At 38.5% G+C, this 18,207-nt stretch overlaps 2 protein-coding genes across 2 annotated transcripts in view; one reads left to right on the top strand and one right to left on the bottom strand.

The window, feature by feature from the left end:
• The first annotated feature begins 2,631 nt into the window (after positions 1-2,631).
• LOC309692964 (uncharacterized protein) lies at positions 2,632-8,499 on the top strand. The gene is made up of 4 exons (XM_082511883.1): positions 2,632-2,813; positions 4,524-7,069; positions 7,419-7,536; positions 7,631-8,499. The coding sequence occupies exons 2-4, from the start codon at positions 4,600-4,602 to the stop codon at positions 7,875-7,877; spliced, it is 2,835 nt and encodes a 944-aa protein (XP_082368009.1). The 5' UTR covers positions 2,632-2,813; positions 4,524-4,599; the 3' UTR covers positions 7,878-8,499.
• Positions 8,500-13,738: 5,239 nt separating this feature from the next.
• rnf150b (ring finger protein 150b) overlaps positions 13,739-18,207 on the bottom strand; it is a 28,162-nt gene continuing 23,693 nt past the window's right edge. The window contains exon 6 of the mRNA XM_082522484.1: positions 13,739-17,587. Coding sequence (XP_082378610.1) covers positions 17,469-17,587 — 119 coding nt within the window. The 3' untranslated portion in view covers positions 13,739-17,468. The remainder of the gene's footprint in view (positions 17,588-18,207) is intronic.

Genomic DNA, 18,207 nt, shown 5'->3' with positions numbered 1-18,207 from the left:
ATGTATGGTTTCTTGTTACTTGTACTAAACTGTCACACGGTCACACGGATGTATCCTTGCTGTCCTAATGCTTAGGCAGCACACTGCTGGTTTCCTTGATACGTCACCTGACTATCACACTACCTGAGGGCTGGAGTGACAGTCAGCAGCAGCAGTGTTTCGGTAGCTCATGCTTTTTTGTTGTTTTTTATTGATGCTCTGATGATGTGGAATGGTATGAGTTTTTGTACTATATCATTTTACTGGCATGTGGAAAGTGTGTTTAAAATAAAGGTAATTCAGTGGTTTGTCTCTTTACAGAAGTTTCAGAGTTTTGAAATAGGTTCAAGGTTCCATTATCCTCATGAAAATTAAGATAAATAATAAACAATAAAATAAACTGCCTGTCACCAACATAAAACAACTATAGTGCAGCATATTGAAACATTTAAACTGGAGCAGCATTTTAAAATTATAGCAGCACAGTGACAGCATTTAAAAAAACACACAAAAAACAGATTAGTGTGCTTAAATACAAAGAATAGTAGCATAGTAGAAGCATAGTAAATAAAATAAAACCGAACAAAAACAGTGCAGCGCATCAGAACAACTGAGTTATCAGTGAGCAATGGAGTTGATCAGTCTTACGGCCTTAGAGCCTCCTGCCTGTGTGGTGGGAGGGTATCAGTTTATGATACTGACCGCAGTGCACTGTGTGAATGCAGAAGTCTTGGGTGCAAACTGTACAGCTTCCTCATGAAGTGCTTCATTAAACATTGATCTGAAGTGACTCAAATGAATTTGACAAAGTGAAACTTAATAATGGTAATAAGGTCACAGGCCTCACTTTTGCCATCGAACAGCTTGTCAGTCGATTCTTATCAACTGTGAACCCCTGAAAATGGAAAACTGTATTAAAATGTCTCTAATTTCTAAACACTTAATGCAATACTTTAGTCAAACTTTGAATCAAAGGTGAAAGACTGCACTGTAATTACATCTTGATTGTTTGATTTTAATTCCCCTGTCGTCTGCAAATGCAGTTTCTCTAATAAAGGATAGAATAGAATAGAATAGAATAGAATAGAATAGCGCTTTTATTGTACATGTACAACTAAATTATGGAATTATGGGTGCTCCACGACAACTGTGTAGGAATAAAATATAAATAGACAGCAGGAATAAATAACAAACAGGAGAAATGTAGATATAATCAAGAGAAAGACACATTGGAGAACAAAGTGTTTGGAAGTAGTACAAGTTATTGAGTTATGGGGGTTAGTCAGACTGTGGCACAGATTGGTGAGGTGAGTGGGCAGGGGTAGCATTGGGGGGGGGGGGGGGTGTAAGGGGTGTAAGGGGTCACCTGTGACAGCACTGTTTTTCCTGAGATAGGAGGATCTGCGGATTTTTTTGGGCAATGTTAATTACACTTTGTGTGGCCTTCCTGTTCTCCTCGTGGCCCCTGTGTACCAACCCAGGCAGTAGAAGAGCAAGCTGTTGGGTCTGTGCTTTCAGCAGGCCCGCTAGTTCAGAGCAGGGCTGGACTGGGACAAAAAATTGGCCTGGGCATTTTGACTGGTGACCGGCCCTTTGAGCGAGTACTTGGTGACTGTGGAAAGGAAAAACCCAATTTTAATAGAAATAAGCCTCCAGCAGAACCAGGCTGAAGAAGGAACAGTCATCTTCTGTGAACAGCTGGGGGTTTGAACACCCCATTATGAACATTGTATCATTTGTCTTATACTAAATTCAAGTAATGGAGGGAAGACAGAACCCTGAATGCCTGATTTCACAGACGTCATCTCCCAAATTCCTCCTCTAGTAGTTTTTGATGTAATATTTGCGAAAACTGGTGCTCTAAATGACATCCTGCTAAAGTCTTGGTCTAATCTCACTGAGCTCAGTTACTTGGTCCCAGTTGCTCTCTTTGACCTCAACTCTTAGACCTGAGCTTCAACATTTTCAGCGAACTAACATACTGAAAATCAATTACATTTTCAAAATCTGAACAATTTGACAGTTTTGAAAACAAAATCTAAGTTTATTTGTTGGTAAAACCTTAAATTTATAAAACCTGCAAAAAATAAAGCTTTTAAAAGGATTCAGGCATTTTTTTTTTCACCTTTGTGACTCACATGCTGCCATTTTCTGTGGCTAGACAAGCTTAATAATGGCATCATCCTTGTCAAATGGGGATAGATACATACCATTGTCTTGGACACCCCTGGGTGAGGAAACTTTTGTGCAGTAATGTACATGACATTTCACACAGGATATACAGAAACATGAAGTATTATTAGTGAGTGTTCTTAAAGACCACAAAGTAGAAACAGGAAGCAAGCAACCCACTTGTGCACACAAGCCTTAAGATATTCACTTAAGATGTGAGGGCAGGGAGGATGGCTGCAGAGCACAACTTGTATGGACTTCAAAAATGCTAAAATGATTAAATCAATTAAAAGATCTCTTTGAAAAATCCCTTTCAATAAATAAAATTGGACAACGGTCGAGGCTCGTCTAAAATACTGGGGAAAAAACCATGAAAAAACAAAAGGAAAAACGAAGACAAGCATGCAAGCTGCAGAAAGTAATTTTTTTTTCATTGTGGTGTCTTACTTCATGGACCAGTCATACTTGGGTTTGAGTAGACAGACTGCAGAAGTAGCAGCATCTGTGGGAGTGAACCATCCAACTTCCTCTTCCTTGTACAAGTGATTCACTCTGAATTTACTCCATTATATTTTGTCGGTTTGACCTCAATGGTTACAGCTTGGTTTTTTCTTTTGTTCTGTTATCAAGCTGGTGACAGAAACAACTTTTTTTTGGAATAGGTAAGTTTCTTTTATCTTGTTTAATGAAAAACCACTGACCTTGCATATATATATATATATATATATATATATATATATATATATATATATATATATATGGTCAGTTTTAATGCAAATAACATTTACTTTGCAAAAACAATTTAAACTGGACTTTTTTTTATTAGACATGGAACAACTTAACTCTAAAAATGGTATATTAAAAACAAATTAGCCATAGTCTGATTTTATTTATATTATATTACTGAATTACTGCAATTCTAATGAAAAAAGAAAATTCAAAATTATCCTCAGGTGGAGTTAATTTAAGTGTAAACTGTTGGACTGTGTTGGTACATTTACACGTCATATGACACAAACAACAGTAAATAACTATAGGTTAAGCAGTATGCAGGTTTGTATTGTGTTATCTATGGTTTGTGGGTATGGTAGTTGCAATTCTGTATTTTTCAGAGTTTGGGTATCTACTTCCATGTACTTTACACTACATGTTTTCTGAGAATCCATAGCATGAAATAACTTTAGGCTGATGAGTGACTAGAAAGTAGAGGTTAAGCAGTATTAAAGCAGGCAAGTTATTTCATTTTGAACAGCAACTGCTCTAGGTTACCAAGCAAGCAAGCAAAAAGTGTTACATACAAGGAAACCTTTATGTAGCACCTCATCTCTGCTGCTTCATATTTGTTCCCTAAAATGGGGCCATCTGCTTGGCCTAGCTCTGCTAGTTCACTAATGTCAAGAAAAGAGTTTTTGGGGGTTCTTTTAATCAAAATAGGGTTTTTTTTGGGGGGGGGGGGGGGGGGGCTGTTAAAAAAAAAGAAACTGACTGTATATTAAAGTGACACTAACGTAGGTATGTACATTTTTTATTAAGTCCATGCCATCACCTATGGATATCTGTAAATCTAACCCTTTGCCATGACTGTAAATACACTGGCTAAGCATCATTTTTAAATGTGAACAGTGAAGCTTCAAATGGATGACTGTGGACGTCTCATATACGGCCCCTGGGCCACACCCAGCTCCTGACACAATTATATCTGGCCTTTGAGATAAATTCATGTGTCATGTGTTGTTAATGGCTCGTTGGTATGTGAGATTTGAAACTTCAGCCTTGCTAAAAATCCATGCAGACAGGGGAGAGAATTTTTTTTATGGGCACACCATGCAGCCAATCACATGCAAAGACAGACTGGGGTCATGCCAATATGTGGAAGAAGGAAGGGGGGTAGACATTCTGAAGACACCGAGTGTAGTGGCACAGGCCAGGTAGACAGAGAGAAGGGGAATGCATATGTGTTGGGAAAAAGTGAAGAAATGTAAAAACGTAAAGTGAGCATCATCTGGCTGCAATTCAGTGACATTGCAGACTTCAAAGCTGGGTGCAGAATTTATCAAATTAGGAGCTGGCTATTTTTATTTTCAGTCATTTTCCAATGTGAAGAACAAAAGGTTTCAAACTTGTCCAGGCCTTAAATCTCATTTGTTCCCCCTAGTAGTAGTAAATGTATACAAAGGCTTTTATGAAAACACTGAATAAAAAATTGCTTCCTTGAAAAAGACTAAATGTACAGATCATTATTGAATATTACATAAAATAAACAATATAAAAACTATATACAAAGTGTCTTTGAATACCAGACGTCATGTTGTTGCTATCTGTGGTGTGAACGCTGAATGGTTAAGAGTAATTTCTTCTCCTGTCATTTTCAGATGTTATGAACAACTATTTTTTTTGCCCCTTCCAAGTTTGTCAGAAAACTGAAACTGAAGTAAACAACATTTCAACATGCTAGCTACAGGAAGTGTGTCTCTGCTACTCAGCTCATTTCTGTTCTGCTTCTGTTTCTATAACCCCTCACATGCTTTTTCACTGAAAAACTGCATAATTCCCTATCCTCAAGAGGAAAATAATACATCCATTTTATGCACAGACCATGACCTCACTGCTATTCCAGATGACATTCCCGGAAATGTAACATCACTGAATCTCTCCTCAAATAAGATTTCAAACATCACCTGCAAAGATTTAAGAGGTTTAGCTAAGCTCAAAATTTTAAACGCTGAAAGTAATGTGATTGTACACATTGATGATGGAGCTTTTGCAGACTTGGCAGAGTTAACGGTTCTAGTCTTGGCTAGAAATAACCTCTCAAAGGTGACAGAAAATATGTTTCGGGGTCTTTCACAATTAAAAGAATTATCTCTGAATAAAAACCTGATCTCATCCATCTCGCAGGCGGCCTTTCAGTCCCTGGTCAACATAATCTCAGTAGATCTGAGCTACAATTCTCTGTCTGAAATTGCAATTATTGCTCCAGTATTAACACTTCCACACTTACAAAATTTGTGCATTGGGGGAAATGATTTTACTTCTTTCCAGTCCTCCGACCTGCCTTTAAATAGCTCAAACATTAGGGAACTGGATATAATTTGGTGTAAACTCAGAAAATTCAGTATTACAAAAGACATGTTTCCTCATCTGCAGTTACTGGACTTCAGGAGATGTAATAGTAAGATTGAATGGAATGTAACAAACAAAACATTCTTGAGGAGCCTAACTTCCCTCTACTTGGATGGGAATAATGTTACTTTTGAGGCATACAGCAAGATGCTAAAGACTGCTGCCTCACTTAAACATCTTAAACTGTACTTCATGAAAATTCCGATAAAACGTGGTCTTATAGATATTGCCTGCCAGATTCCTTCTCTACACATTCTCGATATAGGGAGTAGCAAAATTACCCACGCAAATGATAACCTGCTGCGGTCTTGCTCCCAACTTACTGAGCTTAGTTTACCTTTTAATAAGATGGAAACAATGTCTGATCATGCACTCCAATCAATGACACAGCTCAAGCACCTGGACCTGCAGAAGAACGTTTTATCCAAAGTGCCGCTTGCTCTCCGGGGACTCTCCAAATTGGAAGTTCTGGACCTGAGCTTCAATGTCATCAGCGAACTCAACAGCTCTGACTTTAATCATCTGAGGGCACTCAGACACCTCAATCTAAACCACAATCGCATTTCCCGAATCACACCGCATATTTTTCAAAATCTGCCTAATTTGAAAGTCCTGAAAATAGAAACGAATGGAATTTTTTCTTTTGAGCATAGCTTCAAAGGAAATTTAGAAAAACTAAAATATTTGTATTTGAACAACAACACTTTGGCAGATTTACAGGAAGGAGACTTCAAAAAACTCCATTCCCTCGATCACTTGGAATTACAATCAGACGACAGTTGCATTGATCATTCGGGAATATTTGAAGAACTTAAAAGTCTCCAAACTCTTAAAGTGTCATGTAGGGGTTACGTAAAAGAGTATTTTAGGGGACTAACAAACTTAAATACTCTGGTCTTCCATATTACCAAAAATCAGAAAATACAACATCATGCACATCCTTTCTCATATTTAACCAAATTGAAGAAACTTATTATCTTTGATAAAAGGGAAACTCACGAGGATATTCCGTCAGACGTACTTAATGGTCTGACATCTTTAGAGTACTTATGGATGGAGAAATTTTTTATGGGGTCATTGCACCCCGACACATTTAAATACACCCCCCAGCTGAAGTCTCTGAAGATATCTAATAGTGAGATTTCAAATTTAACATCTGAAGTGTTCTGGCCTGTCCCAAACCTGACAATGCTCGACTTCTCTAACAACAAACTCAGATCTTTGGATTTCCTGGCTGAGGCTAAACTGTCGGCACTCACCTGGCTGAAACTCAGCGACAATACATTGACACTAGTCAGTCAGAATGTGATCAGCTCCCTCCCTGCTTTGACCTATCTGGATCTAGCTTCCAACCGCCTAACATGTGAATGCTCTAGCATTGATTTTAATGAGTGGATTCAAAACAGCAGCCAGACACAGATCGTTAATGCTCACCAGTACACTTGTGCATTTCCTGTGAGCCAACAGGGGAAAAAATTCCTGGACTTTGAAATCGACTCCTGTCGGATGCATGCTAATTTTCTCTGCTTCATTTCTAGCTTTTTTCTAGTTGTGCTTACTCTTCTTATATCCTTCATTCACCACTTCCTGAGGTGGCACCTCACCTATACCTACTACCTCTTCCTGGCCTTCCTCTATGATAATAAGAGGAGGAAGAAAGGTATTCCTCACAGCTACGATGCCTTTGTCTCCTACAATGTTCATGATGAAGCTTGGGTCTGTGGAGAGTTGCTTCCAGAGCTGGAGGGTCAACAGGGCTGGAAACTCTGTCTGCACCACAGAGACTTTGAACCAGGTATAGATGCTTTTCTGATGACTATGAAATGCTGGAAATGAGAAGCCGAAATGTTGATTCTGACTGTTTGAGTCAAAGTCCTGCTCGTTCTTCTGCATTGCTCACTTCCTCTTAATATCTTTGTCAGCAATTTAAACTTCTTTTTTTCAGACTTGGTTTGGACCCATTTCTGTTTTTCATTTCTATATTTGTTAAGTGTTACGTTTTTATACCAAATAATGTGAAATCAGCACGACAGCCAGTGCAGAATTTTCAAAACCAGCAGACACAAATTAATCAGGACCAAGAATTATTCTTTTAATTTCACAAAGAATTCACCTGCCATTTCTATTGTGCATTTTTAAAACAGGTAAGCCCATTGTAGAAAACATCACAGATGCCATCTATAACAGCAGGAAGACTATCTGTGTGATCAGCCAGCATTACCTGCAGAGTGAGTGGTGCTCCAGAGAAATCCAGATGGCCAGGTATTGTCAACATCTTTGTCCTTGCACCCGATGATGTCACTATGCTCCTATGCTTATTCAACTGTCTGTTCTGTTCTGTGTGTGGTGTCTTTAGCTACCGTCTGTTTGATGAACATAAGGATGTGTTGATCATGGTGTTTCTGGAGGACATACCAGCCAAGCAGCTGTCTCCATACTACCAAATTAGGAGTCTGGTGAAGAAGCGTAGCTACCTGAGTTGGCCACAGGCTGTTCAGCACACTGGAGTCTTCTGGCAGAAAATACAACAAGCTCTCAAGAGAGAAGAAAACCCTGCTGAGCACAGGTGCCTCCTCACTGGCTACCAGAGAGTCATCCAGTGAGATTTACCGAGGTGGAAAAATCATAGATTGTATATATCAATCAATCAATCAAGTCAAAATGCAGTGAAATTGGACCCCTTCCGACCATAGATACATAGCACAAACATCACATTGGAAGACAGGTTGGAGAGAGGTAGAATGGTAAGAACAACAATGAAAAATAACATCAGGGACAAAAGGAGGAAAAACAAACTCTACTCAAACTGAGCTACTAACTGGTAGAGCAGTTTGAGGACAGTAAAAAAACACCTCAGCGCAGAAAAGCACATGAATCTTCACATCTTATACCATGTAAGAAGGATGCGACATGCAATGGGGGGAAGCCATCGCCAGCTTATTGCAAACAAACTGCATTCCAGTTTCACTTCAATTTCAATGGTTCTAAAAGGGAAAACAGCCCTGTGCTGCCTTGACCTGTGACCTCAGTGAACACTTTCTGGTCTGGTGGACTTTCCTGGAGTGAATGTGCTATTTACTTTTTCTTTTTCTTTTTTTGCCATTAAAGTATAAATAAAACTTTTTTTCATCATTGATATGCTTGAAAGAAATGCTATGATAATATGTGTTATAACATAGCAACATGGTAAAGCTGTAATAAAGGCAAAACAATGTTTTTACATGACAGTAGTTACATGTTTTATTTACTACATCATTTTCAGTGTTTCCATTAACAGCACCAAAAATGTTTTTAAAAAAAATCATAACCATAAATTCATAATGGTGTTGTTCTTTTCCCCCCTATAATTTATTGTGATAGGTTTAAGCACAGTAGGAAATCCAAATGTTCTAGCCTAACTGCCCAGTAGCGACCATATTTTAGGTAAATTTTATTCTAATTCAAGTTACTTTCAAATCTGGGACTCTATGTCCCAGATTTGAAAGTAACTTGATAGACACCCACCTTTGACAATTAGTAGGTGTTGGGGATGATAGCCACGGTTTCAGGTCAAAGTATGTCACTTCTGTCACAGTTTACAGATAAATATTTTAAAAAGATAATAAAAAAGCTAACGTTTTATCAGACAGTAGCCAACGGTTTTGAAACAACTCTTGAGAAAATCTGTTCCCTCTTTAATTCTCCACAAAGAAGTCTTACCTGTGTTCTCAAACTTGATAGGCCAGTACAACTCAAACAAACAAAAAAGCTACCGAAAGGATTGTCTTTGCGTACAGATCCTGCGTATTCGTGTGTGTGTTAGTTTGTCACCTAAAAATTAAATACTAACAAAACAGGTTTTTGTGTGGGGCCTGCTGACAGCAGTCTCCAGCTACATCAGCGGTTCTCAGATGATGTGCTGAGGCCTTGGATTTTTTTTTTTTTATATTTAACACAACATTTATAATCAAGTATATATTCATACTTTCCAGACACTCCTTTGCCAACACTGAATTTAACAAAAGAAAATGAAAAAAAAGTCTGAGAGTTTTTGGTTTGTAAGTCTGAAAACAATCACAAAGGGTCTGATTGTGTGAATAAAAAAAAGTATGTTTATTATTTCAAACAGATACTTTTAAGTGCAACAGTGTAATTCATATACTCACATAAAAGGAAAGGAACGGCCAACTTTACTTCAGACTGAAGCCATAGTCGCACAGAAAAACAAGGCTGGGCTCGTGATGCATATTCTTTAATCGGTGATAAAATTGTGTTTTCAGTCACTAACTCTGCTCATATTTGTCCAAAAACACTGCACATACAATATTGGAACACATTGTAATTGTCTAAATGCCTCAGCTCAGAGAAGTCCGAATCCAGATTACTAATTTTCAGACTAACTCATCCTGACTTGTCATTTCTGTTTCCATGAATTGACCGGTTGGATAGAGATTAGACCATTGTCCAGAAGAAGGGTGAATTGTTGGTCCAATACATCCATTAATAGACACTTTCAACTGTGGAATTAAAAGTAATGGACATGGTCGTTGTTTGTGCACTGCAACTTGGAAACAAAGCCAGAGATTTCTTGCTCCCCTCACCTGTGACTCTCTACTCATATTGGGCTTCAACGATTCTGGAAATCTGTTTTCTTAAGCTGTAGTTGTAAAGATGCAACCTTGGCTCTGACATGACTGGAGAAAAATGAGCTCACAGAAACAGGAAGGATTTGGAATTACGTTCATTCTATGATGAATGGGTGGATGACTGGATATGTAAAGCGCTTTGGGGTCCTTAGGGACTAGTAAAGCGCTATATAAATACAGACCATTTACCAGGCCATATTAGTCCAGCACTCCCAAACAATCCCAGTTTCTCATGGGAAAATTATTTTCCCACCTCTACTCTAATGGTGTATAAACTAGTGGTAAATTAATAGATTGTAAACGTAATTGTAAAAAAAAAAAAACCCAAATCTTCAAACTTCTAAAGTTCTGAAAGGTTCACTGAGCTTTAAGTCATTTACCAGGCAATATATGTATGTCATTTGTCGCCTTCTTTAATAGCAGGTAAAATGTCATCAGTACCTTTTTTTACTCGCACAATGTGATGCTTAATGGGGCACATGTGGGCACTTGTGTGTGTAGGTGGCGGAAACCATGGCCACATTCGTGCGGAGATGAATTTGCTGAAGCCAGAAGAGAAATGAGGAGGTAAAAACTGAAAGTACAACACCATCTACTGGCTAACATGAAGCAAATAATAAAAGGAGTGCTGGCTTTTTATCTATGTAAAGGCTTAATTTCAGGACAGTTGTGCTGCCTTGATGTCATACAATCATTGGTGCTTTTTTGCCATTTTAACTTATTTAAAATGAGAAAAAAAAGTTTTGTTTCCTTTGCATCCTTTCATACTGAGTAAGACACTTAACATCAAGTAGTGAATTAGTAAAGGTGAACACAAGTTATAGTAAAATGCTATCCAATGACATCCAAAATTCTTAATGTTTACCTTGAATAGATTTAAATTATTTTCTTCTTGCAGAGGTTTCCTTACAGAGCAGCAATAAGGAATGCCTGATTCTGTATTACCTGAAGACCAGTGGAAACCAACCAGCTGCCATGCTGAGTCTTGAGGAAAGCTGTGACTAGAGTTTCTTTGTAGTTCTGTACGGTTTCTGTTGGGTCTGTGTTTCCACAAACCCCACTAATTCTAGAGACTTATTCATCATGAAGAAAACAAGACAGTCGATCGATCGATTATTTGCGCAAGGGAGGCCTCGTCTGTGTCCACCACGAAAATGACCACAGATCTGACCTCCTCCTGCTGCCTTTTAATGAGAGACAGTTCACACAAAACACGTCAGAACAAAGCCACGCCCCCTTGGTTCTAAGACAAAGCATTTTATGTATATGTGTGAAGTTCTGTAAGAATGTGTGTGTGTGTGTGTGTGTGTGTGTGTGTGTGTGTGTGTGTGTGTGTGTGTGTGTGTGTGTGTGTGTGTGTGTGTGTCAGTGTCAGACCTCCTGCTGACCAAAGGGTCGTAAACCCAGGAAGCTTACGTCAAAAGAAACAGATCTTTCAGATAGGATGTATCTACAATAAAACCTCCCCCAGCACAGAGTGGTTGGAGAGGTGGTCAGGATCAAAGGAATGGCTTTGATCCTACTGCTTGAACTAAGACTGTACAAATTTAAGAAACACAATGGCAACATTCAGCAATTAGACTTAACAGTTTCTGTTCTACTTCCAGTCTTAAAATTGAACTACCAAAAACAAGTCAAACCACCCCCTTGTAGTTTCATGTACAACAGAAACCAAATAAAGTCTGTGGTTCTTGTTCATTAACTTTGTTTGAAAAGCATAAAAATGAGCTTCCATTTATTTTCATCTGAAACAAAACAAAATTATAGCAAAAAAGTAATGCTTAATGTAAAAAAAAAAATCTAACGACAATAATTACAAATAATAATAAAAATAGTTAACTGGATTATGTGTTTTGTAAACAATACTATTCACTTGAAAAGCAGGAAACAAACCAAACCAGTAAAATGAAGGAAAATAAAAATTATATGGTACTAACTCTTTGTATTAGAGATACTAATGTTGGCTATTGTCCTTGTTCAGACTTGAAAACCACCAACGGGCCATCTAAATAATAACACCTTATTGCATGCATTAAACCAACTATAACATCTGGATGCACAGATCAACATTAGAAGGTGAGGGGTTTAGTCTGTTTGGCGAATGCATGGTTTGGTTTGGGTTTTGTTTAGTATATAACTGAAACAAAAACCTGGGGCAATTCTGTCCTGAAAAAATAAAAAGAAGGTTAGGGACTTGGAACAAAAAGTCACAAAATCTAAAAGAGCAGATAACAAAAAAGGCAAAAACAGAAGCAGGAAACATGGAAAGACACAAAACAGAAGTGAGGTAAAGTTGAAGAAGGAGAAGACTTTTGTAAAGAAGCCAAACAAATGCAACGCGAGAAGGGGGGGGAAAACAAAAAAAACAAAAACTGGGCAACCAATCAAACCACAGCGTACAAGAAAAATACCTAAACAAAAGAGCCAATCGGACGTCATTACTGGCAGTGACACAACAGTCCCCCCTTTGACTTTTTGAAAAACTCCTTTTCCCCCCGTCAGTCTTCTAAAGGATCTCAACTTCCCCGTGTTATACGTATAATTACTGCCAATCACAAGGTTTGTATCGTGGAATCACAGCCTCCTAATCTCATTTATGATTGGTAGTCTTCACCATTTCACATCAATGTGCAACATTCTCATAGTTAGATGATTACCTCTAAATTAAACCTTTGTGATCACAAAAAGCAAGTTTATTGAGATTACTTTGTTTCTTTTGTATTCTCAAATAATTACATGAAGCTGATTACAAAAATTTATTATTAATTAAAACATAGGTCCAAAATGAGAGTTGCAATTTTCTGTCCATGTCTTCAACAGCAGGAAATGTCAAAGCTCCAGAAGTTTTCGGGTTTTGTTCCCTGTCTGATGATGAATCAAGTCATCATTTTTAATTAGGAAATAATCTTTATTAAAGCATGCATATTAAATTTAATGTGAGCAAGAAAACTTAATTTTCCCAAATATTTCTTAATTTGAAATAATGTATTAATGGGAAATGAAAGGTGGGCATCATTTAAAATACTTTTTGACTCTAGTGATAATGCAAAATAAAAAAAATGTAAAGCACTGCATGCACAGTTATTATTTTTATTTTTTATCTATTAATCTAAAAAAAACATTTTCCTTCCTATGAAAAGGCCGCGCCGCTGTCGAGAGCATGCCAAAGTAACCTGTGGTGATATTACCCGAATTTTATAAAAAAAAGTTGGCCGATCTGACGTCGAAACAGGGGATCAGAAGTACATGATGATGCCAAAAGACAAAGTCTGTTTTTCTTCTCAACACCTAAAAGCAGAAATCCTGCTTTTATTTATTTATTTAATAAAAGTTCAGTTTTCTGTGACCTAAAATGCCATTTACATAAAATGAATAGATATTTCTCTAAACATTTGGGTACATGACGGGAGGGCCTTTAAGAGGCTATTAATATGGTGCTGCCAGAAATTCTGCTGCTGCTCTTCCATCCTTAAAAATCTAAATTTTGGATGTTTTAAAACAGATCATGGTGCTTTAAAGTTATTTCATTACAACTAACACCCATAAAAGATATTAAAAAACAAAAACAAACCAACCTATACTGTATCTATTGAAAATGAAAAGCTCCAGTGGACCACGTTCATTCTGTACCATCTTGAGTCTTTCCCCACAGCCCCTTATGAAGCCTGAGGTCTATCCTTCATTATATGTTCTATGGGCGAACATTACGCCACAGCAGCATCAGTCTCTACTAGAAAAAGAAAAGAAGCTGATTCAAAGTAGGCTCGAGTTCAGCTCACTTCCACTGTATGGCAGCAGTCACACAGGAAGAGGACGAAAGTGCAAATATCGATACGCAGTTCAAGCTTATAACACAAAGCAACTTTAATTAAAACATCACTCACTGAAAACAGGCCAGGGGGACAAGGCATACAAATCAATCATCTACATGTGTTATCAGCCCTCGACCGTTCTAGATTCAGTCAGCCAGTGTTAACAGGATACTTGGTGACTGGTGGATCTTAGTGTGGACTAATTCTCAGGTTTGAAGCTGAACCATGAAGACACAGGAAAGGTGAAGTCTTGGAAGCAAAGTCGGAGAATTTCACAACATAAATTCGGTTTCATTGAGAATCTGAGAGAAAAAGAAGCCACTGGGAGGACTGAAGACCGCAACACACAACCACTGTGTCTTTGATTGCTGCAAATTTGTACCAGCTTGAATGTCCAAATATCAGTCTGCTCATCAGAAAACTCCAAATTACATTTGCTTTTAATTAGTTTTAAAGTACAAGTAAACAGTAAACACACCACTTAAATTTAGCCTTGTTAGGAGAATATTTTATTTTTTCATTGCACAACATTTATATTTATTATGTCTTCTTATTTGAGCATTGGAAGTTCTCATAAGATCCAGTTTGCCTGGTGGACCAGTATAGCGCTGGTTTTCCAGTCTGCCCTTTGGTCTCATTTCTCTCATTTTTCATCAGGTTACAGCAAAGAGGAGAAAAAAACAAATCCCAAAAACCTTTTACAGAGAAGCATAATAACAACAGTTTAGGCTCATAGCATCAAGCTCGTTTGCAAACTGTGTGTATGTACAATTATACAAATAATCATTAATAATCGGTCAATGCTCAATCACATTGAGAATCATCCAGGCAACAGGTAGACTCGGGAGAGTGGGAAGGAAATCAGTCTTTTTTACAAAAATAAATGTCTCCTCTGGTATCAAAATAGACGACAATCTTTCATCTTTCTCATTTTCGGGAACCTTGTGGTGCCACCGACACCACAATGCGACCGCAGCCCTACACAGTCTGCGTACCAATTTGACAAACTGACAGTGATGCCACGTGGCAAAGTGGACTTGTGTTATATACTTTATTTACATGTTCGGCTTCGAGCTGACGAACACATCCTGATGAAACGCGTTTCCACAAATCTGTCTCTAAAGCTCTAAAAGGATTTCTCTATCCCAGGTACTTTAATTCACAGGAGGTGGTGATAATTTCTTGATCTGTGGAAGTAGTAATAGCATCTAACCTCTACTGTGTGGTGTGTTGACTGCAGATTTGAAAGCGCTTCTTAGGTTTCCTAAGGTTCAGAGAGAGGATCCCTGACTAGCAAGTAAAGGACCCAATCCTTGATTGTCAGGGTTAAAGGTAAATGTGTCTTTAAAAAAAAAAAAAAAAAGGCAGCATGAGGCCATGGTAACAGACACGTGTGGTCAGGCAGACGGACAGACGGCTGGACAGTCAAACAAAACAAGGCAACGCTATAGACAGGGTTCCTACGTGGCATTTGGATGTATGACTGCCACAGAGAGTTTGCTTAGCTAAGGTTAAGGTGACGGAAGAAGGACAAGGGAAGTGTTTCCACTGTGTACCTTAAAGGGTGGGCAGACTTTGATATCTTGTTCCTAATTAAAATCAGTTCTACATTAATTGCACAAATGATCAGTGCAAAAATTGCAACAAAACGTAGGAATCTCCAACATCCGAGTTCGTCAGAGGCCACAAACCACAACAGACCGGCCCCGTGCTGTGTTCCACCTGAAGCTGAAAATCTCAAGTTCACACCTCAGTTAGACCACCTCAGGGAAGTCGGAGATTGCAAATCCACTGTTTGTGGCCAAATAACTCTACCTTGCTAGGGAACAAAATAAGCCTGTCATTCAGACGACTACAGCGCGGTCAACTCTAAGCTTGGATCCCAACTCGAACATCTGATGTTTAAGTAACATAGCACAGCAACTGCAAGCGTTGGAGTTTTTAAACTTCCCTCTCGTGCACTTTGGTGATAGAAATTTTCCAAATGGCGTATGTGGAAAAAAACTGGCACTGACTATGGACTCGACAGCCATCTTTATTGCACTTTTATTTTGTGATTATGGGTTTGAAGAAGAAATCTCAAAACTGTCACATTTTCATCCCATTTTCTGAAATTGTTTTCAGCTTCTAAGGTCTGACTGGATCCCTCTTAATTAATTTATTGCAATTTTCTGCATAACTCGTATCAAGAAAATGGAATTTGACATGTGGACAAAAATACAGTCTGAACTAAACTGACTCCTCTTCATTCTTTCTGTCCACTTTATCAGAACAGACCAGAGCTGACATGTGCACACATTGATTGTTTTGCTGAGAATAAAAGTTGCATGTGTAGGCCATGCAGATGGTTCAAACGGTTATCTCGGGTTAACACAACAAAGGATCGACAGAAATGTTTCTGCTCAGCATTGGAAGCGTTTTAAATATTTCGAAAGATGATTGATACATTATGACGGGATGTCTATCGACCCGATTACCCAAGGTGCAGGATTTATTGCCTCCATATGCACTTCTTGTACAGAAAGGCCAGACCATATCAATCCTCTAATTTTCTGTGGAGCCCTGTAATCTACAAACAAATTAAAAAAAAAATGGGAAAAAGTGGTTTAAATGTCATCGCTCTTGCAGACAAACATAGGAACCCTGTTTGGAAACCCAACTGGACAGAAAGCAACCAAACTAAATACTGTCAGAGTATTGTTAAGATAACAAAGCCTAGAATAACACAGACAGGGAAAAAGAGGGGGGGGGATTAAAAGGAAACAATACTGTGTGTAATTGCTGTTCAAACTGCAGTCAAACTGTGGTAGTAATTATTTCAGGACAAAGCTACCTCTTTACATAAACTACAGACTAAAGAAAACCACTGCTCAGAGTAGCTTGTGTCCTTTCAAAGTAAATGTCCACCTTTGCAAAATGTAAATCATCCACCACAGATACTCACACACACATCAGGGAACAGGCTCTGCCTGGCCTTTTGGCAGGCAAATTAAAATAAGCTTATTTAACAGAGTTTTCCAATAATGCGAACCAGGAGAGGAAGCGAGCAGTCCATCATGATTGGTTTTTGCTGTTGTGCTTCCCTATTTGGGAAAACCAGGTAAAAGAGAATATTCCAGGAGATCCAGAGAAAAGTTACAGAACAAAAGCTTAATCTATATTCACGGACTGCATACAGAAATACAGCCTACTGCTTCTTGGAAGTCCTCAAAGTCAGGAGACAAAAAAAAAGTCTTGAAATGAAGGACTCGATCTATACTGCAGAAGCTTGTCAGGGTCAATGAAAGGTTTGTAAGGATAACAAGATGCGAGTCTGACTGAGGCAGAACTGGATTTAACCAAGACATCTGTAGACTGAGTTGCACTGGAGAAAAATCCTGGTTAACTCGAGAACCAAGGAAAGGACTGAGGTGAACACACTGGAAAAGACCCACTTAGTTTCAATACGTCTGGTCCAGACAAGTTGGTTTGGCGAAATCTTGTATCACATATCCATGTAGAAGAGCCAAGAAGAACCCTGGTGCTGGATCTGGGTTTTAGCATCCACTTGGAACCAGAGAAAACCAGAACCAGATCCCAGGCCTAGCTCAGGTTTTGCTCAGTCGAATGCGGTCAGGTTTGGTTCAGATATTTTTTTCTTTTTCATCATTTTGTTTTTGTTTTTTTAAATATAACAGTCAGGTCTGTTATTTATCTAATCTGAACCTGATTAGAGCCTGGTTTGGGCCGATTCTGGTTAGGTTCTGCTGTGCTGCTCTCAGGACTTGTCCACCAACTGAGGTTGCTCCAAGGACACTTCCTCGTCTGACAGACCCGTTTCCACAGCGATGACAAATGATGCCACTGAGGCGCTGCTCGCCATTGGCTGAAGCTCACCTGAAAGAGAGAAAAAGAGGGCTATTCCTGAGTTTCTGGAGACGTAACTTTTGTTTTTAATTCAGATTACAGAGAGGGTTCGCTCTTTTCAGTTTCACGGTTGTCTGAAAGTCTTGTGTGAAACTCCTTCCAATAATAACGATAAATAAGTTCAATTCAAACTTGGCCAGGTGAAGCCAGCTGTTCTAGTCTACAATAACAATGCAAAGACATTTGAGAGCAATCTAATCTCGGTTTTGCTAAACAGAACCTAGAATTAAGACTGTGTTAATGTCTGTGGCTCAGGACTTCAGGCAGGTCATCTAATTGGCAGGTTGGTGGTTTGAGCCCTGCTCCAGTCTGGATGCTAAAGTATCCTTGGGCAAGACACTGAAAACCAAGTTGCCTCTGATGTGTTCATTGGAGTATGAATGTTAGAAAGCACTTAGAAGTAGAAAAAACTGCTTACATAACTGTATGTGTGAGTAGGTGAATGTTGTGTATAGACTGCTTTGAGTGCTCAAGTAGAGCAGAATAGTGCTATATAAGAACCAGTCGAAAGAATGTTAGAAAGGATGACATTAAAGCATGACACAGACATGGCAGTAATACTTCCAGGACAAGAGAAGAGAACGTTTTTC

The sequence above is a fragment of the Aulonocara stuartgranti genome (assembly GCF_965226115.1).
Source record: "Aulonocara stuartgranti genome assembly, chromosome: 3".
Lineage (NCBI taxonomy): Eukaryota > Metazoa > Chordata > Actinopteri > Cichliformes > Cichlidae > Aulonocara > Aulonocara stuartgranti.
This window is presented reverse-complemented; position numbering and strand designations above follow the sequence as displayed.